Genomic DNA, 27,915 nt, shown 5'->3' on the forward strand with positions numbered 1-27,915 from the left:
GTACGCTTAGTAAGTGCTGGAACACTGTCACCGTACAGTAGTAGCCTACTGAGAGTATGTACACGCACGATTGTGTGCTACGGAACCACTGAGAGAAAATCCTCGGTTTTCTGCGACTACAAAGGTGAGTAGAACACATATAGATAATATTTTATCCATATTCAAGCTACTTGGCGCGGTCTCGCGTAAAGAAGGGGTTGGGATATAGTATATAGAGGGAAATGTGCCTAACGGTCCACACTGGAATCGTTTTGCTTTGGGACTGAGGGCTAACCTCTCTAGTGATTTATATCTAGTTTGATTTGCTATGATTCCTAGAATTTTGGCTGCATAGGGAATCGCGTGATTCATGCTGGATGCTCCAAGGTTTTATATTAACACAGGCTTCACAATATCACGCTGGAACACATGGGCGAATTCTTGGAACAGAAGTTATTGAACCACAGGAAAAAAGTTAAACATACGTTTATTACGCAGACTTTTTAAAAGTGAAGGCCTAAGTGTGAGATACTGCCCTTCTACTACCAACAACAATGATCATGTCACTGGTAACCATCGCAAAGATTGCGTTGCATTGTAAACCCAGTGTATGTAGTATGAAGCTAAAATAGCCAGTAGACAAGGCATTATCACCTTTTAAATTGGTCAAATCTGTGCATGACACATAGTTTCTTGGAATCATTTGGGTATATGGTGAAGTTATCATAAATCTGTCAATGTAACTTATATTTTCAGGCAATGGGCTGATCTGAAATGGACATTATTATAGACACATTGACGCTTCCAATGATGAAGTTTAATGATGTAGTGGTGTTCTATTCTGTATTACAATGTGTTTCCAAGTTGTGGGTCATAATATGGTCTTGGTTTGCCAGGGATCTCTATTTGACACATTTATAATTTAGTGAAATGTTATGAAGAGACAATCTCTATAAATCCATAAATGAAAAAAAAAATGTGTGTGGAAATAATGGGTGCAATGTCATGGTAAATGTTAAATGTTTTGCTGACCTCCCTGTAGAAGCACTCAATATCATACATTTTTGGTAGCATCTGAACAAGCAAATAACACAGTCCTGAGAGCTGTGACACATGTGCAGTTGTTGTCTTATCCAGATCAGATCTATCTCTATTGTCAAAACAATTTTAGTATGGTATATTATAAGTAGTCTAGATTAGATTAGGCCTAAATGTATGCTGTATGACATATTTTCCACACACAGATTTGTGTAATTGTCAGCTGTGACTTGGAAATAGTTGTGTGGTATTAGATAAGTGTTGCCATTTAAAAGGTGAAGCAGCATAGCCGTAGGTGAAATGGCATGTTTTTTTCATCATCCCAGACAAATTTGTTGATCATAGTACAGGATGGTGTTTGTAATGGGCCAAATGAATCCAGGCTTTAAACACGTGTCATGGGGTGTTATTTTCTCTCCCTTGCTGGTCTGTTAATGATGGGGTATTTCTGGCCTGGCGGTAAACAAAAATAGTAACGGTTCTCAGGGACCAGCATCTTTTTAGCACCACATGGTCAGGAAATAGAGGCGGCACTGTGTGTATTTTTATTGAATCGCTATTTTGGGTCCTTCCCATCCCCAAGTGAAATTTTTCTGGTCAATTATATTGCATTAGGGTTAAGCGGGGAGGGTGGTGTCTGAGGATTTCTTTTGCTTTGATCAGCTTTTGTGATCTTAGACTTAACACGTTTTACTACTGGCTGTGTAAACCATAGTAATTTAAGGCTGATTTGGGAAGCAGCATGAGAGAGACAGATTCAAAGTTATCCTTCACTCGCTTGACGTCTTGGAGCATTTTGCTCTAGTGGACAGATAAATGCCAATCTATTTTATGGCTGAAATTCACTGTATGTACAGCTGAATGTTCTATATGCTTGGGCGCTACAGAATGGTCTGGCCCTTAATCTGTTCCTGAAATCATTTGTTATAAACCATGTGGAAGTCTGCATTTTCTAGTTCAGAGGCTAAAATCTTACAGTATATAGTTTGTGAAGATGCATCCATGATGTGAGCTATAAATCCCCCGTTATTTACGGTGGTTGTGTTGTGGATGCAAACAGTTGTCTCCATACGCATTTTAACCCAACTGAACCCTCTCTTGGACGTTTTCCTCCCTCTCCCCACAGGCCTGTGTCCAAGCAGCAGAGCGCTGGAGCAGGGAGTGAACTGACCACTCTGTAGTTTGGGCTTTTTGCTGGTCCAAGGAGGAGCCTGGTCAGGAGAGCGCTGTGTTTTTATCGTGTGGTAAGACCTTTTCCATCGCCATGTCAGCAGTGGCCCCAGATGACCCAAAACTCTTTCCCCCCCTCCAGGGTCTAGGCCTGAATGGGAATATTCAGTGTACAATTCCAGTTCCTTTGATCTACATGGGTGCTGACTTTTTCCAAGTTAAACCGTTAAACAGTGTCACTTTTAAGCGTTGTTGTAAGTTGTTTAGGATCGCTTGCCATGTTAGTTTCTGAAGTTCCCAAATGAAACATAGTCTTTGATCCAGCTAAAATATTAGGCCCCATTTGTGCGTGTGGAAATGGAATAGTTGCTATTCAGTCTCAGTGCGTTCTTCATTTCGTCAAACCTGTGGCTGGCTGCACACATTATATTGCTTCACATCGTCTGGGATTCTTGTTGAAAAACCAAAACCAGAGTTCGCTATGCTGAACATCACAAGCTACAATGGCTTGGGTGAGCCTGCTCTCAATCCCACGTCTAAAAGCCGTGCATTCCATATGGATCTATGCGTTTCTATTTAAACCCGGGGCATGTTAGCAGAGACTATGATTTGCTCGTGTTTTCATTTTCTGTGGCTTTTGGAGAAGGTCCTAATCCGCTGAAACTCAAACATGCTCCTGTGGGGTCGCCCAGCAATTTGCAAGCGGCCGTTCCAAAACCAGAAACCTCTGGCTGCCTCCTGTCTGACCACCCGTCCACACGTTTGATGCTAAATAGGTTTCCCAGGTCTCGAAAAAGTCGCCGGACAAATAAAGAAATCAAATAAAATTGTTTCCAAATATTAGCTCCTCAACTCCTTTCCTGTAGCATCATGAAACTGTCTTTGTCAAATGTAAATAGGTGTTTGGCGCGCGGCTGCCAAATAAAACCATGATTTGAGGCGGCACGGGCAAACTTAATTAGACTGGCTGTTGATACTCAGTGGTGTCGTCCAAACCCGAGGGCTTTGCATTGGCATCCATCCCCTTGGCACTAACCTGTGCAATGTGTGCACACTCTAGTAAAACTGAGTACCTCCACTTGGGCAAAGTATAAACAGTATTTAAGGGCCATTGGATTCCGAGTTTGATGCTGCAAGATGGTCTGATTTTCTACTTAGGTGACTTAAAAGACACCTGTTCAATGGGCAGGTTCCTGTTTCATGTGTTCCAAGGGAATTCACAAAGTGCGGAGCAGGGGCTAAAACAGAAAGAACTGTGGAGTACGAATTTAGCAGATGTGGGATCAGATCGCTGTTGCTTTCCTCTAAGTGGCAGTTTCAGAGGCTAAAAGGAAATACCCAGCGAGTGTATAGTTTTGTCTCGCTCTTTTCTTTTGGCTCGCCCGTTCCTTTGCCCTCCTCGCTTACCTAGGCTTTCTCACCCGACCCATAGCCAAGGGTCAGAAAGGGGATCCTCCACCAATTGCTGTTGCCTAAATCTTTAAGCTAATCCTCTTTCACACAGCAATCCTCTTCCCTATCTGTTAAGGGTCTTTGCTGCTTACTATGACCTTATCCGACAACATTGTAGGGTCAACCAGACACTGCTCCTCTGACATTGCTAAGGAACAACCTGGAGGAAATGAACAATAATATGAAGGAGCTGACTTGAAACCCTCATTATTGCCTTTACATCATTTAGCCTTGTGCACAGTTCAATTTCTCTCAGAATGCAAACGTGGACTTCCTTTTTCTAGAATCTTCCTAGAGACACTTTTAGCATCGAATATCACACACAGTGTTTATTTCATTGCAAACCATAGATTTAACTAAGTAATAGGAGCTCTGTTCTGCTCTGCACCACTTCACCCCACTTATCCAAGGTTGGCTTGTGATCTGGCAACCGCCTGGGTTAGCACAGTAAGCTGTATTCAGTGTCATGTTTGTGTAGCTTCTCATTAGCAATCCAAACCTTGGAGCGCGGGGCGCCATTAACCCATTGAGAACGCGGCTCTGTTTGCAGACGGACACACTGGTGCTGGTGTCTGTGGGATGGGACACGATCATGCACCTGACCGTCCAGATTTATCTGGGAGTCGTCCTGATGTTCAGCACTCAGTCGCTGATCCACTCTTAATGAAGGCACCTGCTGTGTGCGGCAAAGGCACACCATTCGCAGCATGCTGCATTGTTGACACATGGCCTAGTGGGTGCAGGCATGTGATTTTAGCCCTTTGCCATCGGCATAGACCCTCAGGGCCAGAGCCCTGCTCCTCTTTCACTGCCCTCTCGCACTTCTGATGGGTTTGTTTTTTTTATTCTAATTCTAGTTCAAAGTAAATGCAATACATGTTTTATTAGCATGACAAATTACACTTTACTTGGATAGTTTGAAAGTTCAGTGCATAAAAATGTTCTTTAACAATTATTGAACACCTTAACCTTAACCAAACCCAACCTCTGACCTCAACCTTAACCACCAAAATGTAGTGTGAGCAGATATTATTTTGTTAATGTGGACATCTGTAAGTAATCGTAGGACAAAGGACAAGGGAGATGAGGAACAAGACATCTGGATGTCTCTGGATGACATTTTTATTTTAGTTATAAACTATTAAACTCTTGTCTTTATGGGATTCATGTCTATGCATTTTTGTTAGGCCATAACAGACTTAGAAATCTTGAGATTTCTCCACTGCTAAAGTGGATCTGGTTCCATACAGGAAGCATAAAGAAGCATGTTGTATTTTGTCCTGAATCGAATTATTGTTGCTGTACATCATGATCTTCATGAGTATAGTACAATATAAACCCTTTTGATAAAATAAAACAAAAATAACACATTTATGCTATTAGGTGAATTGACGTCAACATGTTCTCTACTAGATTCGTCTGGCCAGCACAGAAATATACATGATGTTGCCCATATTAATTTGCATCGCATAGTGTAGAATATTTTTGGAGGGTCTGTCAGAGTATTTCCGTCTGTATGTGTCAGAGGAGATATACATCATGGCACAGTGCTCCTCTGTGCACTGCTTAATTCAAATGCAGACGCAGAAGCCAAGGTCACGGATTGGCCCGAGAAAACCCTAAACTCCTGCTTCTTAGGATGAAGTCTTCATTTCCAGTTAGGGGATCTTTAAGGACTTAAAAGGGAATTCATTGCTTTGCTGAAAGGGCAGAATTTCCAACAAGAGAGGGGGGGAAAAACAAATCTGAAGAATACATTATAATTTAATTTACCAGATCAAAAGATTGCAGAGTCTATAAAAAGTCCTCCCAGCATTATTCTTCTGATCTGATAATGTGTCTGCTTAGATACTGTACTAGTCAGCGTGCAAAGAGTTCAAGTGTTCAGAGTCTTGCATTTGTTATGTTTCCCCCCCCCCCAGTTGAGCAGCGTTGATGCCGAAGAAAGTCGTTATTTCTGAGATACAGTAAAACTGAACGTGAAACATTAGTAGTGAGATTTAATGCCAGTCCAGCTGAAGAGTAGGAGGTTTTTTGCTGCCCACCCCCTGCTTCCGATCCCACATTACTGTACCACATAAACTGTTTTGATGAGCCAGTCTCTGATCATAATCAGAGCTGCTTGCCATTTCTCTGATAAGGCTGGCTCATTTTATTAACGTTCCCTGGTACTGCTCAATGACATCTCTTCCTCTCTCTCTCTCTCTCTCTCTCTCTCTCTCTACTCTCTCTCTCTCTATCTCTCTACCCAACACTCTTCCCAGGAATGTATGCATGTCTGCAGTTCATTACATATGCTCTGGGGTTATGGGGTAATTGAGGTCTCTGACTCAGTGGCATTGGGAGGAGACTCCTCAGCAATCTTGGCTCGCACGTCACTGCACGGGTCTTCATGTCTCCAGCCCCCATCTCCACCCCCCACACACCCCCACCCTACACACCCCCCTACCCCCACCCCCCAATGACTTACATGCAGTCGAAAATCATATTCCATTTACAAGCAGGACTGTGTTCTATGTTACATTTGTTTCAGGTCTGCTGAAACCATCTGATTTAGTTAATTTGACTTTGCCTGTAAGATGGCTTTCGGGATAAGAGGAGTAATAAGCTAGACATGCTGTTATATGACGTGACATGTTGGACTCGTCTACGGGGCACCGATATTAAATGAAGATAGCATATGGATGCCATGCAGTATGTCTCACGCCGCACAGAAATATCTTGGAAGTCGCGGTACGAAATTCTACTTAGAGTGCTTCTCTCTCAGTTGGGTAGGCCCTGACTTCTGCCATGCTGTGCCAACTGAGAGCTGACAGCATTCAAAGAGAGAAAAGTATGTCCTTAGGCAGCAATAAAAAAAACAACACAATATTAAAAATGACATCACAGTGGGCAGACTAATTAAGTTAAAAAGGAGTGTTGCTCAGACGCAGGGAAACAGAGGAACGTTCGTGCATGGAGTGACAGCGGTTAGAATTTTAAGACACAGTGGAGATTTCAATCATTTTCTCCTCAGTGTCTTTCTCTTTAAGTCTTTTTCCTGTTAATTGTGCTCTCATAGACACACACACACTGGGGAATCATCTGTCCATTTACCCTCTGAAAAACAACTATTTGAGAGTGTTTTTCCACATTGGCTGAAGTGACAATTGCTGGTATAATACAGCCAGACTGTAATTAATTATCATCGAGAGGAATTAAGTATTTATTGTAGTATTGCGCAAAATCCTCCTTTCTTTTTGTAAACACCTCACTTGTTTGTTAAATCCGAAATGCAGCTTCTCGACTCGACTTCTGCACAATCTCTCAATCTTTAAGAGGGACAAGTGTGGCAGTGCTCATTCCACTCCAGCTTCTCCCGGTTGTCAGCAGATGTTTCTGTCTGAGAGACATGGCAGACAGGCTATTTCTGGGCTCCTCCTCGCTGCATCTACCCCAGTTCTAATCTCCTCGTCATAGGCAGCGCATGCATGGTGAACTCTTTAAGGAAGGTGAAAATGCATCGCAGATTTTTGCTGGAAACCAAAAAAGGTGCAACCAAGGAACAGGGAGGAGCTTTTCTCTCCAGTAGATGCTGTGTGCACAGTATGGTGCCCTTGATATCCCAGCACCCGCCCATCCCCCTGGGAGGCCCCGGCGGACTCCTCCTGCCTGTTTACCCGCTATACGTTGTGATGTGAACTCAACATCAAAAGGGAAGGAGGCTGCGGTGGAGAGCGAGTGGCGGCGAGCCCACGGATAGGCGGCTCATTTTCATCAGTGTCCGCCTGATTACCTCAGCACCAGTCCCTTCTGCTGGTGACGGACTGACAGTCAGTCAGGACTGGTTGGTTAGACCTACTAGTGATGTCTTCAATGCAACGCCAAGGGATTGAAACATTACATGACTCTATATTACTCTATTACTCTACTTAGCCCTGATGGATAGCACGTGCCCTTTGATGGGAAAGTGTATATTTGGTGTATGTGAAATCCGTGGTGTGATGGTTGTATGTGCAGATGTAGCTGAGCGCTGATCAGTTTTGACTTTTCCCGTCATTGCTCTTATTAATGTGAGTTTAAAGTCACATGAAATTAATGTTTAAAATAATGTAGGGAAACACACCTGGGTGTGTTCATCAATAGTGAATAGAATTGCATGCGGAAGCCCACAAATTGTCAACTCAGAACATCACAACTGGTTCATGATCAGTCAGTACAGTATGTCACCATCAGTTCTGTATAATGGCCTTTGGTAATGTTGTCTATGTCACTTGAGACAGTCGTATTATTTCCATCTTTAACACAGCCTGTTCAGATCAAAGCTCTTCTCAGATGTCTTAAGAGGAGACTGCACAGACTAAATGGCATTCTGAAAGCTGCCGTCCTCTTCATTGGGACAGAGAGTGCAAACAGAGCGCTAACAATTCAGACCGATTTAAACATCTTTTAGCAGTTCACGTTGTCCTCTCTTCCTCCGTCACTTTCTCTCTCTGCCTGTCTGTCTCTTTCACACAAACACACACACACACACACTCTCTCACACACACACACTCACACACACTCACACACAAACCGCATGCAGGTGACAGACCTTATTAATGACAGCTCATTAGTCGCCATGGCAACGGCGCACGGGAAGACGGACAGCGTGAAAGTGCGGGTTGGCTGTTGTTCGTCAGGGATCAGCTGCGCGTCGTCGTCTTGACACGGGAGAGAGAGCCGGTGCTCCACGGGCGCAGGGGACCAGAGCCCTGCGGTCACCTCGGTTGACTCTGACACATGGGGCTAAGCTGCTTCGGCGCTGCGGCCACTGCTGCCCTGACAGGTCACCCATAGCTGTGTGCGCGCGCTGCACACCTAATCACGCGGCAGTAAAACGGCCATAAACAACAATAACACAAGCAAAGTTAAGCGTTAATAACACGTGCGCGCAGTCATTTCAGTAACCCTGTTGGTCGTAGTCATTTCAATATCCCTGCCACTTTTATTCAGTATTTAACTTTGTGTTGTCCTTGTGTTGTTGACTTTTTCCATACACAGTCTCGTAGATCTATCCTGACAAAAAAAAAAAAAAAACGCTCCCATCTTTCAACACAGCCGAGTGTCTGCGGGAGACATGATAATGGCCGGCCGGAGTGCTGTTCACAGGATGGTGGACAAAAGCCCACCGGCTCCCTTGTTTAGTCTTAAAAGCAACGGGCAGGAAAATAACAAGGGGCCTGATGTGAAACGGAAGCGCGGCTCCCAGCGGCTCCTCCTCGCCGAGGCCCTGAAAAACAGGAAGGGGAGGCCCCGGGGCCCGCCCGCCTTCTGCGGTAGGATGCAGCGGCCAGAGACAGGAAACAGAGCTCGCATGGATGTGCCCAGATTCCAAGCGCTTTCCAGCTGCACCACGGCCAGCGACAAAGGGAGTTGGTCAAGTGAATCACACTAGACATTTTGAACACACACACACACACACACACATAGACAGAGATACTCATATTTATCTGCTAGGTAACAGTGGTCGCTCTCTCTCTCTTTTAACAATGGCGTTTTCGTCGGCGGTCATTGAAAAATTCCAGATTGCTTTTTTTTTTTTTTTCCGGGGACTGACATCACTCCCTTTCATCTTCCTGAAAACCTTTTCCACACGCTGCGGGGATGTCTTGTTGATGAAATTAACATCAACACGAGGGTGACAGTGAGTCATCCTTTTAATTGTCCCAGGGCATGGAAAGCTGCACAAGACAAGGGGGCTGCTTTTCCCATCAGAATTCAAAGGGTGTTTTTACTAGTCAAACAGTGCAAGTGGGCGAGGCAGCTCCCATTTTGCCTTTTATGGTATGGAGAGAGCCGGGCATGTGTATGGTTATGTTGGGGTTGAGGAGATTGCATCCTGCTCATTGCCAGCTGCTTTCATTCACTTTGTGTAAGATGAGGTTCACTTTGTGTTGGCCTGCTGAGCGAAGCAAAAGCTGTTAGGACAAGAGGGTGATAAGGAACATTGCTTTGCTATGTGTACTATAGGAGTACATTGCAATGCATAATTCTACAACATGAGAGCTGTTCCTGAGGCAATTGTACGTGTTAATTTATGCATTGTATAAGTCTGCGGGAAGGTGGCACAAAATCCTATGTGATATTTTTCACAACTTCAGCGTGGGCAAGCTTTTCATAGTCATGTGATCATATAGATTTTTATGTCAAGACAAATGTTGAGAACACGCCTGTATTGTTATACAGCAAGTGCACGGTTTGGGACTGGACTGGGATGCAATTTGTGTCCTCATCATCATTTTTTTACGCTGCTAATTTGTGTGCTATTAGTTTTACATAGCATTTGTATTATGCTCTATTTAACACCTAATGGGTTCTTTAAAAATCCACTTTTTAGAGATCTTCTGTGCGGTACAGTAGAGTCATACCTTCTCTGAAACCATCATGACTGTTGCCACACTGGATAATCCCTCAGGCCTTAACCCCCCCCCCCCCCCCCCACACACACACACACACACACACACACACACACACACACACACACACATCTCATATGTGTGGGCCTACTGCTCCAGTGTAAACCAGTGATCTAATGGGATTAGGCAGTCTGCTTGAGGCAATTAACAGCACTCCTGAACCAGGCAGGGGAAGAATGGGAGATAGCAGATAAACAAAATGTCATGTGGGAAATCACCCATGTCATGTGAAAGTAACAGATTGAGAGTGTGAGTGAGAGAATGGGGCCTGTATGTTTATAAGCCATTTTTATGTAGCTGTACTATGACTATGTGAAGATGTCTGACAAAGTTTTAATGTTTATCTTTTGTTGTTCTTGTCGCAGGTTTCTGCATCTCGTGGAGGGCCTTGGGAGAAGAATTGTGTTGTACCATGTGCTGAAGTCCTAAGGATCCATACGATTTTTATTCGACTATATTTTGGGGGGTGTGTTAGCGACAACAACAGAAGCAGCCATGGGGAGAAAGAAGATCCAGATCACACGAATCATGGACGAACGGAACAGACAGGTAGGCGACAGTGAAACACTCCCACCCCCTCCGACAACAAGTGCATGCACTTAACACTCCCTGACTCCCTTACTCTCTCTCTACGCTGAAAAGTGAACTCAAAGTGAGTAGGGTGTGTGGTGGTGGCACACATTCCGCGCTGCAGCACAACGATTACATGTCCTCTCTGCGGCGAGGAATCCTTGGAGTGGTTTTCGTTCAGCTCTGACTTTCAAGAACGCAGTCTCATAAACCTCCCCCAGAGATTTTTTTTTGCGCCAAACGCTTAAACGCGACGCGAAGCAGCGCGCTGTTCCTCCGTGGCAGAGCTGACATATACGTCTTAATTAGAGACCGTGAGATCCAGCAAAAAAAACCCATCCGTCCAAAACACACTGTATAGTTTTGATGAGCCCGTAGACCTCGGGGCTCCGTGCGGGGAAGCGATGTCGGGACGCTGCCCCCACAGGCGAGGTGTCGGACACTGGAGAGCTTGTCCGAGGCTCGAAGGGCCTCGCGGGGCCCCCAGCCGTCCCTGTGGTTGCAGCTGGTCGGTAGTAATTAGGAGGGCAAAGCCGCTGCCCAACATCCCAACAGCACCCTCTCATTAGCAGGGCGGGCCAGCGCGACACACTGCGCCCTTCTCTCGCTGGCTGCCATCGCTCAGACCAACCACAGAGGCGGCTGGAATTCACCCCGTCTGCTCCGCGCCCGGCTAAATATAAACGCGCGGAGAAGCGGCGTAACAAATCCTATCTTGTCTGGAGGACTTCTCGTCTGTGTCTGTGTGTGCTGCTTTTGGATGTGGTGTATATGTTTAATGGTTTTGGAGGGGGGGGGGGGGGGGAATATTTTTTTCATTTTTATTGGTTTGTTTGTTTGTGGGATTTACCTTATTATTAGCGCAGTATGGTAATTTTTAGTTTGGTTACATTGAAAAGAAAATGTAGTCGTAGCTGACATGTCACCATATAATAACATAATCATATTCAGCACAGCAAGGTACAGTGTTGCAGACAGTGGCACACTGTATAAATCAACGAATATTGTTTGCATGATATCACGCCAGAACGCGGCGGAGAGGGTTGCTTCTTGATGATAAAGTCTGCTTGTTTGGTAAGTAGTGTTTGCTTAGAAAGCATCACAAACATGGCAGCCATAGTCCCCAGGGCTCAGCAGTAGACCCGAGGGAACAATCATTAGCATACACGTCCCATTATCATGAAAAATGTATTCATCCACGGGACCGCAGGCACTCCATATTCATGACGTGAGAAAAGGCAGAGTTCTGTAAGTGGGCTAATGAAATACTGATGTATACTATTCTAAACAAGCAATTGACTGCTTTAGAGCAGTATAACATCTTCAATATAGCCACTTGGCCCACATTGTTACGGACACACCGTGATGTATGCAGCAGATTTGTGTTGGTGTAGATCATATTATTATTGTATGGAATTTGTTCCAACGTGTGCTTCTGTATGGAGTCTTTTTTTTTACCATTTTACTGTTCTACCCATCCACCCATCCAGCCATCCAGCACCACCACACACAGGCTTATGCGTACACACACACACACACACACACACACACACACTAATTGAAGATTTCTTGAAGAATGAATAACAGGAGGACCATAGCTTGTTGTTGTTCTCGATACCGTGATGCATTATATCTCCTCTCCCACAGGACAGCACATGTTGTTATATCAGACGGTAATCTCTGTCTCTTTTGCCTTCCCGTGGGTTATCATTGCGTATTAGTAGGATCAGAGTGTAGGCACTCGCATATTCATGGTAACTGTGGTGTTCAGATAGTGGCCACTAAGCAGTACAGAACAGATAAAGCACTTGCAGAGGCAGAACTATGCTTTGATATCTACACTGTAGATTCATAAACTGATTTATGCCCAGAGCCCTCCCATTTGCAGATTTCATAGATACGGCCATAAGCCCCTCGAACATCCATTTGTTTGCATTGTCCCAACGACGTCCCCGTGCAGGCCGTGAATGGGGATGCCACGGTAAGTGGACGTGAATGCCCTGTGACCTACATACGGCCGCGCACAGCCTTTGTACTGTAAGTGCCCCCGAGAGCAAGCCTGAGCAGAGCCCGGTGTGTGCTATCTCTCTCTCTCTCTCTCTCTCCGGTTCCTCTGAAGCAGTGGTCCGGTGGACCAAGGCCGATAGCACAGGCCGGGACCCTGCAATCAGACCCAGGGCACAATGAAAGGCAGCGCCTGAGAGGAATGTCACATTGCACAAGGTTGTTTTTTAAACAGCTATGAAAAAGGGGCAGTGTGTATAATGTCTTAATTAGAAGACCGATCCATATCAGTGTAATTTGTCTCGCCATAGATGAACTTGAAGTGTTCTTTTGTGAAACAGTTACTTCAAGTGGTGGGAGATTTAACTTAATTGGATATAAATGTTAATTTTGTTTGATCTCGTCGTATGCGTTCATTGAAAAGCCGTGCCTGGGACCGTAGACATTCCTTTTTTAACACGTTTTAACGTTCCTTTAAACATTTAATTTACGTGCGTTTTCCTTGTTTTTGTCCCAGGTCACATTCACTAAGAGGAAGTTTGGCCTGATGAAGAAGGCGTATGAGCTGAGTGTGCTGTGCGACTGTGAGATAGCACTGATCATCTTCAATAGTGCAAACAAACTCTTCCAGTACGCCAGTACGGACATGGACAAGGTTCTACTCAAGTACACCGAATACAACGAACCCCACGAGAGCAGAACCAACTCCGACATTGTGGAGGTGAGTGCCATCTTGTTTGATATGTATCTCATAGGTCAATCAGGTCAAGCTACATTGTAAACAAGAAGGTGCCATTACCATTCTTCCTCCCATCATTAGTATAATCTATCAAGTTTGATTAGCTGTCAACCAATTTATCAGCTAGTCGAGGCTGTTCTCAGTTACTCTGACTCAGGCAGGTATTTTCTGTATGAAAATTGAGAAAGAGCATCAGATATCCATATCAGTATCCGATATGGACTTAATAATTAACAACTATTCGCTTACGTAATGGGGCAGCCTAATGATGTCAGCTATTTATTTTTCAAACATCAAGTTCACATATTAATTTGTGTTTGGTATTTTATGTAAGTTAAAATAGTTGTTCCACCTCATTGTGGACTTTGACAGATGTGCAAATCCCTGTCAGGTTAGACCCAATCCCAGGTTAGACACAATAAGAACAAACATTGTGTTTTACCCTCAGACAGTCAAAAGAGAATGTCTCCTATTTTCACCTATTCTTTATTGTCAGCTCTAAGAGCATGCCAAAAAAAAAGGAATTCCTTCTTACTCCATCTTAAACTATGGCACAACATGTCTGATTGGCCATTGTGTTGCGCAAAATGTCAAATGTAATTTGTCTGGAAGGAAAATGAATTAGCATGATAGGCAACACAAATGAGCTGTAATGCTGCGATTATAAGGCTGCATGTTTATACCGCTAAAGGAATATAGTTAATTCTCCAGCTTGTGCCTCTGTGAAGGTAAGTGAGGAATTCCACAAAAGAGTCACATTCCTTCTGTTTTGTTCGAACACATGCTACTTCAAAGTGAAAATTAGTTCATGTGACTCACAACTCGGGCCCATTGGTATCTCTTTGATGAACATTATTTGACAATGTAATTACCCTTGAAAGGGTGAAATAGTGTTAGCTGTTTTTTGAGGTTAGTTGATATACATAACATTGTGAATGGCATCAGCTCCAATGAAATGTGCCCATATGCACAGTGTTAGCTCATGAGCAGGTCTCTGCATCTTGGTGTCAGATATGATGAAAAATGTATTTCATATTGACCAGTAGACAGATGCAGTGATGAGTTCTTTGCCGAGCTGCAGAGAATTGAGATATCCTCCTCTCCTCTGAATATTGTTTGCGCCGCACACAAACATTCGCATTGATATGTGAATTCAACAGCTGTGGCGAGCTAAAAATACTCCTCATCTGTAAGTGGGTGAGAAAATGATGAAGGTCGGGATGATTTCCGCAACTTTGTATCAAGCGCCGGATTTGCTCACTTGTATGGGCCAATCTGCATCTCATTTGCACTTCGGCTCTCCTCAAGTGGCCGTGCATTACGGCACATTCGGACTCCTCACAAGCAGACGATTACAAGGCGAGCGTTTAAGCGAATCCCAGGCTATCGAGCTATAAAGAGGCCGATTTGTGAGAACTGTGAGATCTTTTTTCGCCTCTTCGCCCCGGACACACAGACACGCAGCTGGGGGGAGATGGGGGCTCTGTGGTCATCACCTCTGTCCTCAAGCACGGCGAGAAGGACATCTGTCTTGCATGTAATTGAATCAGACATGAATAGAACTGTCAATAGCCATTAATAGATTGAAATAATAAAAGGGTGGCCCATTAGCGTCTGGGAATGCTGTCAGGAGGGCTCTGCTCAGGCAGTGGTCAGTTGGTGTGGCTAGCGCGCTCACTGTCTCCCCTCCTATTATGAGCACAGGCCTTGGGCTATTAAAGAGTCGGCCTAATCACCCCATCAGCACAGAGGCATGTCTTTGCAATGCCGGGCATGTCGACCTTCACATGCATTATGACATTTGCTATTTACAAATCACCATGACACGAGTGTTTATTTAGGCCTTATGTGTGTGCTGACTGAGGATGGGCCATTTGCTGGAAAATGCCCTCTACTGGATGTTTGGCTCTTTGTTGAAAAGATGTGATATGACAGCCCTTGGGAAAGAAGTGTTAGATTATCTCCTGGGTCATATATATATATATATATATATATATATATATATATATATATATATATATATATATATATATATATATGGTGGCGTGGAGTACTGTATGCTTGGGAGCCTATACCTCCTTCACATGACAGCTATGAGTGCTGATATCTGAAGCCACCAAACAGTGTGCAAACATAAGGTCACTCCTTTCCATTAGATTGTCAAAGCCTTTTCATAACAAGTGTTACAGAAATATACGGGCAAAGAAAAGCAAAGAGAGATTGTGAGAATATCCTAAGGGCGTCTTCAGTCTGAGGACCATCTCAAGTCAGGACTGTTGGAGAGATTAGCGGCAGTTGTCTGCCCTGCCTGACTGGAGACAAGTTTCTCTGCCAGCCTCTCCCAGGGCCTATTGGGTGAGGTCTCACCAAGTCTCTCTCTCTCTATCTCTCTCTCTCTCTCTCTCTCTCTCTCTCTCTCTCTCTCTCTCTCTCTCTCTCTCTGGCATCCACTGCCCTGCCCCCTGATCTGATCAGAATCCTCAATGGGCCTGATAAATATTTCATGCAGTTGTGAGAATGAGAGCGAGATCATATTTCACAAGCCCAGAAAGTCGATGTCTGGACACTTGTCTGGGGTCAAAGAAAAGTAGCTCACAAAGTCAAGCAGCTTGGCTCATCTGAGGCCTGACTAGAGTTATTTGCTGGAAAAGTGGGGGTTTTTTTGTGAAAGAAAAAAAAAATAGCATAACCAAGATGGAAAAACAAGAATTACTGCAATTGCTGCCAAAAAATAAGAATTGCTGCAATTATTTGTAATAAACTGCAAAAAAGTATAATTGTGTGTTCGTAATACATCTTTATATAATGTTGGTGTAATTGAAATTTGTAATGACAATGACAATGACAGTTGCAATTTAATGTATCTATCTAAAACAAATACACTGCCATCAAGACGTTATTTTCTTTACATTAGAACATCTTATGTTTAATTGCTTGTCAGACAATACCCTACAATATCCAGATTTCTCTTGTGCTGTCATTGTTACATATGGTAACAGTGACAGTCCATGCTTCAAGATAGATAAGTCAATTATGCAACTGAAAGCAGGTCAAGGTCCTTGTCTTTCAAGGTCAAACACTCTTACGCAGCCAATGCAGGTTAGTGGTCTTGAAAAGGGGCCAGCAGTTGTTAAGGAATCACCATGCTGTCCATGTGCCATATGTCTGGTTAAGTCTCTCTACTAGAGGCTGAAGTCAGGACTGGTTTAATGTCATGCATTTGTAAGTCACAATGTCCAGATCCACTCCTCCAGGCCAGGGGTAATTATGTGAGATTGCTAGATTTTTAGTTTTTGTTTGTGTGGGAATGATTGAAATGAAACTTCAAATTGTCAAATCGTTTTGCATTTGAAGAAAAAAAAAATGAGTGTATGTATGTGTTGTTGAGATTCAGATGTTCTCACAAAGCTGTCATTTACCGACAGCTGCTACAGCACATGCATGAATCGAGAGAGAGAGAGAGAGAGAGAAACACAGAGAGAGAGCGAGAGAGCAAGAGAGAGAGAAACAGAGAGAGGGAGAGAGAGAGAAACAGAGAGAGCGGGAGAGAGAAAGAGAGAGAGAGAGAGAGGGAGAGGGAGATGCTCATTAATACAATGCCTACATGCTTTGGACAGCTCAAATGTCACCACTCTGCCACTGCTTGGAATTGCTTCCTGGAACACAAGCATAGTGCCGTACCATGTTCTAATGCTGCATAGTGTTTCACGTTACCTGAAAAAGCTTTAACTATCGATCCCCCTCCTTCTGAAACATTTGTACTACTGTGCTCTACTACACTGCCAGATCGTCTAGAGTGTCTGCAGCCCCGGCTTCTTGCATGCAGGCAGGTGAATTTGCTAATTCTATTTCAGAAACTAAGGCACAAAGGCCAGGATGACTATGCCATTCCCGTGGCTGACGAGAGCTACGGGCTGAGCCCGGAGCTGGATGACGAGAGTGATGTAATGTGTAAGCACTTGAGTGTAAGTACTCTCCATCCGCCTCCTCTCTTCCCCCCTTTATGTTGATTTCCCTTTTTCTCTTTTTTTATTTTGATTGTCCACCACAGGCGCTAAACAAGAAAGAGCACAGGGGCTGCGACAGCCCCGACCTGGACGCCTCTTACGTGCTCGCCCCGCACACAGAAGAGAAATATAAAAAAATTAATGAGGAGTTTGATAATATGATGCGAAATCACAAAATCGTAAGTAACTCCTGTGCTGCTGCTGCCGCTGCTGCTGTTTCTGCTGCTGCTGCTGCTGCTTGATATGTTGGCACGAGTCCTGCTGGGTTTCAGCATCTAACACTGTTTTTTTTTCTTTTTTCTGATTGTTCTCACACTGAAAGGTGCATTCTCTGATGATAATATATGTGTTTTTTTTTTTTTAACGTGAAGATGGTCACCAGATTTGTTACAGCACAGTCCAGACACTCATTATAATATGTGCTCCCTGGAGACAGGGAAACAGACTGCAGAAATGTCACCTAGGCTGAGTAAGCGTGCCTCGTATTAAGCCGGCAACATATGGTGCCACTCCTTAGACAAATAACACACAGGTTTCTGAGGTCATCGTGAAATGAGAGGTGTTCCTTCAGGGATGAGGCCATTCTTCATTCACCTTAGAGTGAGGTCACAGTTTGGCACAGGATTGCAGAATAGTCACTATCTGTCTTTGAATCAGACTGTGTGTGTGCTGTGTTGTTGTGAGCCTGTTGCTAATTGCTATAGATTAAGTACACATAAGTGTGTTTGTTTACATTTTCCCACCAGGTGTGTCTGCAATGAAGAAAATAGTTGATTTTGATCATTCAATCTGCTAACAATTGTGGTGTTTTTGTAAGCTCTGAAATGTCTGAATATGCCATTAACTACAGTTGCTTGCTTTTGCTGTGTGTTGCCATTTATGCTTCCTGTTGTTTCTTCATCTTACATTTCCATTAGAATTTTTGAATTAATGAATTGATTGTTTGTTTGTTTGTTTGCTTGCCTTACAAGAGTCTCTAACCCGTCCATTCTCTCCTGCAGCCCTCTGGAATGCCACAGCAGAACTTCTCCATGCACGTGGCCCTGCCGGTGACCAACCACAACCCCCTGGCCTACAGCTCCGCTGGCTCCCTCGGCCACTCCGCCTCGCACGGCGACGCCGGGGTGCTGTCGTCCTCCCACGGCTCCCTGCACAGAAACATGGGCTCCCCTGGGATCTCTCAAAGACCCCCCAGCACAGGTCAGTCTTGAGCATCAGGCCTTACACACTCAGTTACTCAGTTACTTAGCACTACTGCAGACAATTGCACTCGTTGATGCACTTATTACACTCATTGATGCACTTATTGTGGTTTTTGATTTGTTGTCAGAATTGCTCTTAAAAGCTTAAATGTTTTTACCGTGTTGTAAGTCGCTTTGGTTAAAAAGCGTCAGCCAAATGTAATGTGATGTAATGTAAAATGAACACTGGGTAGTACTGGGTAGCATTATAACATTAGTTAGTTAGATAGATAGATAGATAGATAGATAGATAGATAGATAGATAGATAGATAGATACTTTATTGATCCCCAAGGGGAAATTCAAGGTCCTAGCAGCTTAAAAAGACACCACACACAACATACACTACAATGTAGCCTGGTCATACCAAACCCTCGTAATGGTGAAGGGAAATGAAAATTGAGCGGAAGCTTACGGAAGGCTATGCCAGGCTAACTACAATGTAAACAGGATGATGAAAAATAAAAAATGATGATGAAAAGCATTATCTCTGGATAGCATTATAAGCATGTATTCATGTTGTTCAATTTACTTTTGTATTTATATTAAAAGGTTCTATGCTGGGAGCTAGTGATATGCCAATGGTGAATGGTTCCCTATCCAGCCAAGTAGGTAAGTCAAAAGACCACATGCCAAATAGTTTATGCTGTATGTGTGTTGACAGGACATTTTGAGTGACAGTTTTGCATCGAAGTGTTAACCATGAGCGTACACTTCCTGTCTGTGACACGTTTCCTTCACTTGACATGTACTGTACGTGTGTGTGTGGTGGTGGTAGCGTGGTGGTGGTGGCTTGGCTCAGCCGTTGTCCTTTTAAGGGCCGAGAGAAAGTCAGCAAGATGGCCCAGTAGACCTCTGAAAGCATGTGGACCATGGCAAGCCTCTCGGGCCGCGTGTCCGCCATGCCTCAGCCCCAGCCCCGCTGTCACAGTCCGCCCGTGTACTGAATGAAAGAGCGCGGCAGGTGGGGCTTAACTGTCTTCCCGGCTCCAATCTGTTGGGATGGGGTTTTGAAGATGTTGTTTGCGCTTGGATGACATACAGCCTGTTAAAACGACCAGCTGATGGGCTCCGTATACAGCACAAAAAAAAGCTTTGTGCTGTATTTTGTATTGTTTGCACTTGACGTGTGGATGTTCCTATATGCATGCATTTAGCTAGTGATTTATGTACAACAGCTGCATATATTTATCCATGGAATGCATTATGCCAGTGACACAATGAAGACTTTTGGGTCATACGCGTTTAATGATCATATAGTGCATTAATCATATATGTTGTTTCGGTGAAGCGTTATACAGTACATTTTTGCTGAAAGAATGAATATCTACGTAGAGTTGATCTGGAGGATCAACATTGAGCAAATGAGCATCTATATAAATGACTGTCACTGTATCACCAAATCATCACTGTAACAAAGAGGGCACTTGAAGACATGTTGAGGCATTTGAGCTTTCGATGGCCGCGTGGCGGTGATTGGGTATTAGAGTAGTTTAAGCTGCAAGATGTCATCCTCAGCACGCCTGTTCCTGTTACACCCCCTGCTCACCCCCCCCCCTCCCCCCCCCCAGCCCCTCCCCGCCCTCACCCCCCTCTGTCTGGGTGATGATTTGGTAATCACGACACAATCTGCATACGGCAGGGGCTCAGCTGACCTGCCTCTCGCTGATTTGGCGGGGGGGGGGGGGGAGTTCACGCACACACAACGCAAGCTGACAGGCAACAGACTGGATGCTGGATCGGATACTGTTGGGGATAATGTGAAATGTGAAATTACAAGGACGCACCCACACTTAACAAAAGAACATACACATAAAAGACAGCTACTCAAACACATACAGTATATGCACACGGCATATTTGTATGTCGTATGTGTATCCTATTGTATGGAAATTAATACAGTATGTTTTTGTAATTATTACTACATTTAAGCTGGTTTCTTGGGTTTACGTGACAGACTTGTCTTGTAAGCACAGCTTGTCTGTAGTTCTTGTTGTTCAGTTCAGGGGGCTGTGGGGATTGGTCTTGTGCTGAGAGGGCAAGGGGAGTGTTGAGGAGTTGATAGCGCACACACATACTGACTCACATACATGTGAGGCAAAATGTCTTCAGTCTTGTGGGCAAGAGTTTAAAGGAAGTTTGGAGTCAGATTCATGTTGATTACTGAGGCTTCCTGTGCTGGGTCTGGCATGACACACTGATCTGGCAGGCATGCAGTTGACACATAAACAGACAGACAAACACATAGACATACCCGTGCACACACACAGCACAAACACACACACACTCACGCAGAGAGAGAGACAGAGTCAGCTACACCTAAGCGATAAAATGGCTCCCTGCTTGGCACCTGGTTGGCGATGCTCCCAGGCTGCCCGGCTCGGGAGCAGGTGCCAGCGAGAACAAGCCTGGCCGGCAGCTGTGGAAATAATGGTGGAATCTCTGCTAGATGACAGTTACTATGACCCACATCTGCACTCCTTTATTCACTGAGCTCACCGCTCTCAAAAGCCCACTTATTATGAGTAGAACTCAAACTCTTGTTGCAAAGACGTAATTTAGCCTTATGAATTATGGATAAAAACAATGGGAGCTTAAGTGGCAGTGACTGAGAATGTTGTGCTGTTTCGCTGTGCGACAATTTTGTCAAGCCTGTCAAATGATTCAGCTGCTCAATCAAATGTATAGACAATGACTTGGATATCTGAATTTGTCATTACCAAATCGCTATTCTCAGTTGGACCCTATCCAGCATGCACTCTATTGTCAAAATATGTCAGAATTCCCAAGCCAAGGAAGGAATGCCACAGCCAGCACAGCCTGTTCTTGGCATAATGTCTTGTAGTCGTTTTTGCTTTTGGTTGAGATGTTTTTGTGCGTTATATTTGCTTGAGGACAGTCTTGGCCTCACGTACACTGTTTATCCTTGCCCTAACATGTTCCTCTCGCTTTCCTTGTGCCTGTGCAGTGAATGGCTTTGTGGGCAATACCAGCGGGAACAGCTTGGGGAAAGGGATGCCAGCCAAGTCTCCGTCGCCCCCTGGTGGAAATCTGAATGTCAGCGGCCGAAAGCCGGACCTGCGAGTGGTCACTGGCAAAGGCATGATGCACCCACTGGTGAGTGTGTTTGGCCGCAGTGTGAGATCATTAAATAATTGAAAGCATAAAGTGAATTAAATGCTTATTTGTAACTACTTTCAATCCAAATGGACATGGTTCTGCAGTCGGATTTGCCACATTTTACTCCGATATGTAGCCCTATAAGCTTCACTATTGGTACTTAGAAGACACCGTTTCTCTTTGTCTGCTGAATGTGTACTTTAGGGGGTTTATACTCTCAGTTTCTCAATATCAATTTATTGTGCATGTTCATATACATCTGTTAATTTGAGAACTCATTATATTCACATCGCAACTCCATACCATTGCAGCCTTCCTCTACTTTGTCAACTCTAAATTGAATATGAAAAGGTGACAATTTTGTGTAATAGGTGAGAAGTTTTTTTTTCAGTCTTTTTTTCAAAGTTCTAATTTTATTTTAATCCGAGCTACATCTCGCACAGAGTAGCTCCTAACCAGCGGATACATATTCATAGCGAGCAGCGTATCTGACTCACACACACCCCTACGCTGCACAACTCAGCAGATGCTCGAGGTGTGGCAGGGAGTGTCTGTAAAACAAAAGGCATGTGTGAACAGCGCTGCCGACAGCCCATCAGCCCGGCGCTGAAGTCACGGAGGTGTCCTTTTAATCATGCCCTCCACTGAAAGAGTGGAATGGATCTTGTGCGGAATCCTAGATGGAAAGGCAGCCAGATCGCATCTTTTCCGTTGCTGCTGCCACAGTGGCGTGTGTGTGTGTGTGTGTGTGTGTGTGTGTGTGTGTGTGTGTGTGTGTGTGTGTGTGTGTGTGTTTCTGTGTGTGTGTTTCTGTGTGTGTGTTTCTGTGTGTGTGTGTGTGTGTGTGTGTGTGTGTGTGTGTGTGTGTGTGTATGTGTGTTTCTGTGTGTGTGTGTGTGTGTGTGTGTGTGTGTGTGTGTGTGTGTGTGTGTGCTCGTGTGTGTGTGTGTGTGTGTGTGTGTTTCTGTGTGTGTGTGTGTGTGTGTGTGTGTGTGTGTGTGTGTGTGCTCGTGTGTGTGTGTGTGTGCGTGCGTGCGTGTGTGTGTGTGTGCGTGGGTGGGTGTTGCACTGTTTGACCGGTCGGCCCGGCACATGGCAACATATGGGCTCCAGCTATGTGTCAGCGGTGCCCTCTGTACTTGGAAGGGATGCCTGAGAGCTGCTCAGCTGCACCTGTTACTCTGGCATTGACATTGGGCGTGCGTGTGGAGGTCTATCTGCCTCGCTGAATCCGGTTCAGTGTAGCTGTGCTGTGGGGCAGAAATGTTCATGAAAACACTGACCTGGTGACACCCATTGCCTGAAAAGCAAAAGAGGCCAGTGGAGGGGACGGTGGCAATAGCAGAGAAAAATCCAGAATGCAGAAATGAGTCACTTAAAAGAGGAAGTTACACATCTATTTAGCTGTTTTGGTCTAGATTAGAAAAGAGAGTCTAAATTAGCATGTGGGAACAGAGTTATCAGTTATGACTGCTACAAATGTTACTGATAATAGTTGTCAAATAAAGCTGTATCGCACACCAGCTCATCCTTTTAGAAATCCTTAGATTTACATCCAAATTATTTTAAGACACGGCCTTGATGTGTCTGATATATATTCCAAATAGCATGCTGGATATGTTTTTCAGAAGACGATTATTTTCAATAGCTATTTTTTTTGTAATTATTATTTGTAATGGCCCTACTAGCTAATACGCACACAGCATCCTTTTAGCATACATCCATTCCAGGTAATAAAGACATTATGTTGAGGAGGATAGTCTGAGATATTGCATGAGACATAGTCATGATCTAAATGATGGCCTTCTTAGTGATTGTGCCTTCCCTATTACATGCAGTCAGAGGAGGAAGAAATAGTGGACATGGTGAGTAGAAATGAGCTCGTAATGCCCTTTAGATATCACAGCAAGGGAGCATGCCGTATGTCCTACAAGTTATACCAGACACACAATATATGTGATTACACTGTGTTCTGAGGTCAAACTGTTTTGCATAATGTGTCGTTTGATTTGAACCCTGGATATATCTGAGCCTTCACCATCGAAACCTTTCACAGCATTAAGCTTGGCAAGCAAAAATGATGTGAGATAACCTCATTAAAGGGATATTCCACCATTTTTGGAAATACGCTCATTTTCCACCTCCCCTCGAGCAAAACAATCGATATTTACCTTGTTCCCGTTCATCCAGCCATTCTGTGAGTCTGGCGATACAACTTTTAGCTTCAGCCTAGCATAGATCATTGAATCGGATTAGACCATTAGCTTCTCGCCTGCTAGCTTCATGTTTAAAAGTGACTAAGATTTCTGGTAATTTTCCCATTTAAAACGTGTCTCCTCTCAAGTTAGAAAGTGCAATAAGACCAACTGAAAATGAAACCTGGCGTTTTTCTAGGCTGATTTGACATGGAACTACACTCTCATCTGGCGTAATAATCAAGGCAACTTGCAAACGTACCATAGGCGCAGTGATATCTTACGCAGCATCTGAAAATAGTCCCCATAGACAACAAGCAGTAGTAGTGCCAGTAGCTGCAAGTTGCCTTGATTATTACGCCAGATGAGAGTGTAGTTCCATGTCAAATCAGCCTAGAAAAACGCCAGGTTTCATTTTCAGTTGGTCTTATTGCACTTTCTAACTTGAGAGGAGACACGTTTTAAATGGGAAAATTACCAGAAATCTTAGTCACTTTTAAACATGAAGCTAGTAGGCGAGAAGCTAATGGTCTAATCCGATTCAATGATCTATGCTAGGCTGAAGCTAAAAGTTGTATCGCCAGACTCACAGAATGGCTGGATGAACGGGAACAAGGTAAATATCGATTGTTTTGCTCGAGGGAAGGTGGAAAATGAGCGTATTTCCAAAAATGGCGGAATATCCCTTTAACACAAAAGCTGTCAGTAAGCACAAATCTCCAGGTTTACAGAGACATCTAGTGGTGAAAGACAGTACAGGCACGTCAATGGCCTGCAATTGTCTCACAAAGTAGTCCAAACTCAACCTGTCTTCCTGGAAACTGAAGTTTGTTTGTCTTTGACAGTTCTCGCTCGTGCTTTTGCTCTTATTTACCTTTGTTGCCCTTGTTTACAGAACGCCCAGAGGATAAACAGCTCCCAGACCACCCAGTCTCTGGCCACCCCTGTGGTGTCCGTCAACACGCCCAGTCTTCCACACCAGGGACTCGTCTACTCCGCCATGGCCTCCACCTACAACTCAGGTGAGCCGTGGCCTTCACTCCTGCCCCCCTCCACACACACACACACACACACAGACACACAGACACACACACACACACACACACACACACAAGCAGCTACTGTGGTTCACATGTCCCGTTCACTGTTCACCCCATATAGCTGTTACAGTAAGTGATACTGTTAAAATATTGTGCTGACTACAGTTACACACCGTGGTGTAGATGGACAAAGTTCCGTCTTGACATTTGTGTTTGCACTACAGTATACTGTGTTACAGTAATCAGCTGAAGCTGAAGCTAATCTGGATCAATGAAAGGCACAGTTAAGAACCCTGAGGGGCATTCAGCACTGAACGTTAACCCCCCCCCCCCACCCTGTGTGCTGTCTCCCACCAGACTACCAGCTGAACAGCTCTGAGCTGTCTAACCTGCAAGGCTTCAGCCCCACCGGAGGCCTTTCCATGGGATCCACACCTTCATGGCAGCACCAGCACATGGCTCATGGACCACCAAGCTCACAGGGGTGAGTTTAGCAGCCTTCAGAGGAAAACGTGTTCACTGATCACTTCATTGGTGACGAGTACTTTCAGTCACTGTAACGCTAGAGAGAATATGGGCTTTGCATGTAGATGAGATATGTATTTAAGATGACCATGCAAAAAAGAAAATGCTTGTGGAATGTCAAGTCAAGTCAAGTCATTTTATTTACTGTATATAGCGCATTTAATGTGCACAAAGTACAACCGAAAACGCTTCACAAATACATAGACAGTGCCGAACGGAGTGGCGTAGTCGCCAGCGTACCCGTGGCAACAAAAATGTGCCTGTGTACGTGGTCATATTTCATCTATGAGCCAGCCTTTTCCCTCACTGCACACTCACTGGGTACGTTTGACTGTAGGGTTGGGAATCACTTACCTCAAGGTGCCAACCTGTCTGTCAGCACCAGCCATAATGTCAACATCAAGTCGGAGCCCATCTCACCGCCCCGGGACCGCGGCGGAGCCTCCGCAGGGGGGTTCATGGGCGCCCCGGCCCCGGCCCAGGCCCAGGCTCCGGCTCCCAGGCAGGACGTGGGCCGCTCCCCCGCCGACAGCCTGAGCTCCTCCTGCAGCTCCTACGAGGGCAGCGACCGCGAGGAGCACCGGCCAGACTTCCAGTCCAACCACGCTGGGCTCGGCAGAGGTTCCGGCGGCGCCGTGGGGGAAAACCAGCACAGTCCCTCAGCCAAGCGCTTGCGTATTGACAGCTGGGTCACCTAGAGTCCGGTCACCCAGTTCGGCTCGGTTCAGCCATCTTGGATCGCTTTGGCAGGGAGTGTTTTGTAGTTGTTGCTGTTGTTACTGGTGTTGTTAATGTTATCCTTACAAATTATATTGTTATTATTATATAATGAAGCTACAATATCAATATGAATGTGTCACGTTTTTATTTAAATGTTAAAATAAGAAGACTGTTATTATTATTAATGTTTGAGTAGGTATTGCTATTTTGTACTTCATTTACTATTTGTTTTGGATTAAGATTTATATTTACAAAAGTAAGCAAAACTATATCATGTAGGTCATTATTTCAGCTATGGCTTTTTGTCAGATGACAGGAAGTCTTGCTGTTGAATACAGGAAATTCTGTGCAAATGGCACAATATGCAGTGATGTTCTAATACTTTTGGTTTGTATTTGAGGTGACAATTTTTTGTAGTATTTTAAAATTACACTGATGTTTATAAGAAGCCGTATGTTGCTTATGGGTGCAGAACAGATGGATTTTGCAGGTGTGTGATAGGTCTGCATTTTGCCTCTTTTTTGCAAGATGACATTTCTGTAAGCCAAAGGTCTATGTTATCATTTATGTTCATAGATGGGTTTTTATATATTTACATGTTATTACTCAGCCTACAACAGATTATTAAAGCCATGGACATTCAGTTGAACACACACTCACACACCTGAGCCTACCTTGATAGCTTTGTTTTTATAGTATGCATTATGTAGCTCTCAAGTCAGGTAAACATTTGTGAAATTACTGCCAAGCTTGCCAGGCCGTTGTCGTTGTTTTTTTTTTTTGTTTTTTTTCCTTTTTTAAAAAATTTATTTTAAGACAGAAATATTCAGACAGTGTGGGTCACTCTTGCAACTTGTGACATGTGGCCACAATTACTCTGGATTGTCTACAGTAGCTCTTAAACACAGGTGAAGGATCTGTTCACCAGAAATCTGTAGACTTACAGTACGTAGGTCGTCCAGCAGTCAGCTCTCTGGCAGTAACCCAACGGTGGAGTGTTCTGCCTGGGTGGGAGGGTGAAGCACAGTACCTCAGCTTCTGAATATCAAGACGGATTTCAGATTGGATGATTGGTCTAAGAAACACTTACACATTGATTTTTTTGTCTTTGTAATAGAGTGTATATACTGTAAATATGTTATTGTATTGAAAGGAATGAATGGCATATTTAAATCTTAAGTGAAATACAGCATATTTAAATCAAAATGGGGGAGCAATTTTTGTCTATGATCACATATTATAAGATTATGAATCATAACTTAAGATGTAGAATTGTATTGCACAATGTTACAAGACTTTCATTTATCAGAATCAGCATTATTGGCCAGGTTTCTGTTAACCCTAACCCTTTGCTCTCAAAGATCACAAATAAAACATAAAAGACTAAAAACAAAACAGCAAGAATAGAATGAAGGGCAGTAGAATAGGGTGATCTACGCCACTAGTGCAGCATTAGTGTCTACATCCATGTCCTGTTCATGCACAAACATTAGTGGTGGATATTGACTTGTTGTCGTAGCTAGCACTCACTCAGTCAGTGGTATTGAGAAATGTAGTAGGAGGAGCCTGATGCTTTTGCCAACATCAATGACACAGGAATGCTGTGATACTAAAAGGAAGGTGGGCCCAGCCCAGTACAACTCATTAAACTACTGAAAGGATGGATTACAGGAGAGACT

General features: G+C 44.1%; 1 protein-coding gene across 2 annotated transcripts; it reads left to right on the forward strand.

Annotated features, from left to right (window-relative positions):
* On the forward strand, positions 1–27,428 carry mef2ab (myocyte enhancer factor 2ab). Of its 2 annotated transcripts, XM_062548887.1 has the most exons (12): positions 1–124; positions 2,144–2,261; positions 10,442–10,625; positions 13,168–13,371; positions 17,441–17,575; positions 18,398–18,596; positions 19,189–19,248; positions 21,605–21,753; positions 23,595–23,621; positions 24,847–24,973; positions 25,349–25,475; positions 25,854–27,428. In XM_062548887.1, exons 3-12 carry the CDS (start codon positions 10,572–10,574, stop codon positions 26,212–26,214), a joined length of 1,443 nt encoding a protein of 480 aa, XP_062404871.1. In that variant the 5' UTR covers positions 1–124; positions 2,144–2,261; positions 10,442–10,571; the 3' UTR covers positions 26,215–27,428. The 2 variants fall into 2 exon arrangements, with proteins under 2 accessions (XP_062404871.1, XP_062404872.1); XM_062548888.1 differs by lacking the exon at positions 23,595–23,621.
* The last annotated feature ends 487 nt before the right edge of the window (positions 27,429–27,915 follow it).

Source organism: Sardina pilchardus, chromosome 11 (genome assembly GCF_963854185.1).
Source record: "Sardina pilchardus chromosome 11, fSarPil1.1, whole genome shotgun sequence".
Classification (NCBI taxonomy): Eukaryota; Metazoa; Chordata; class Actinopteri; order Clupeiformes; family Clupeidae; genus Sardina; species Sardina pilchardus.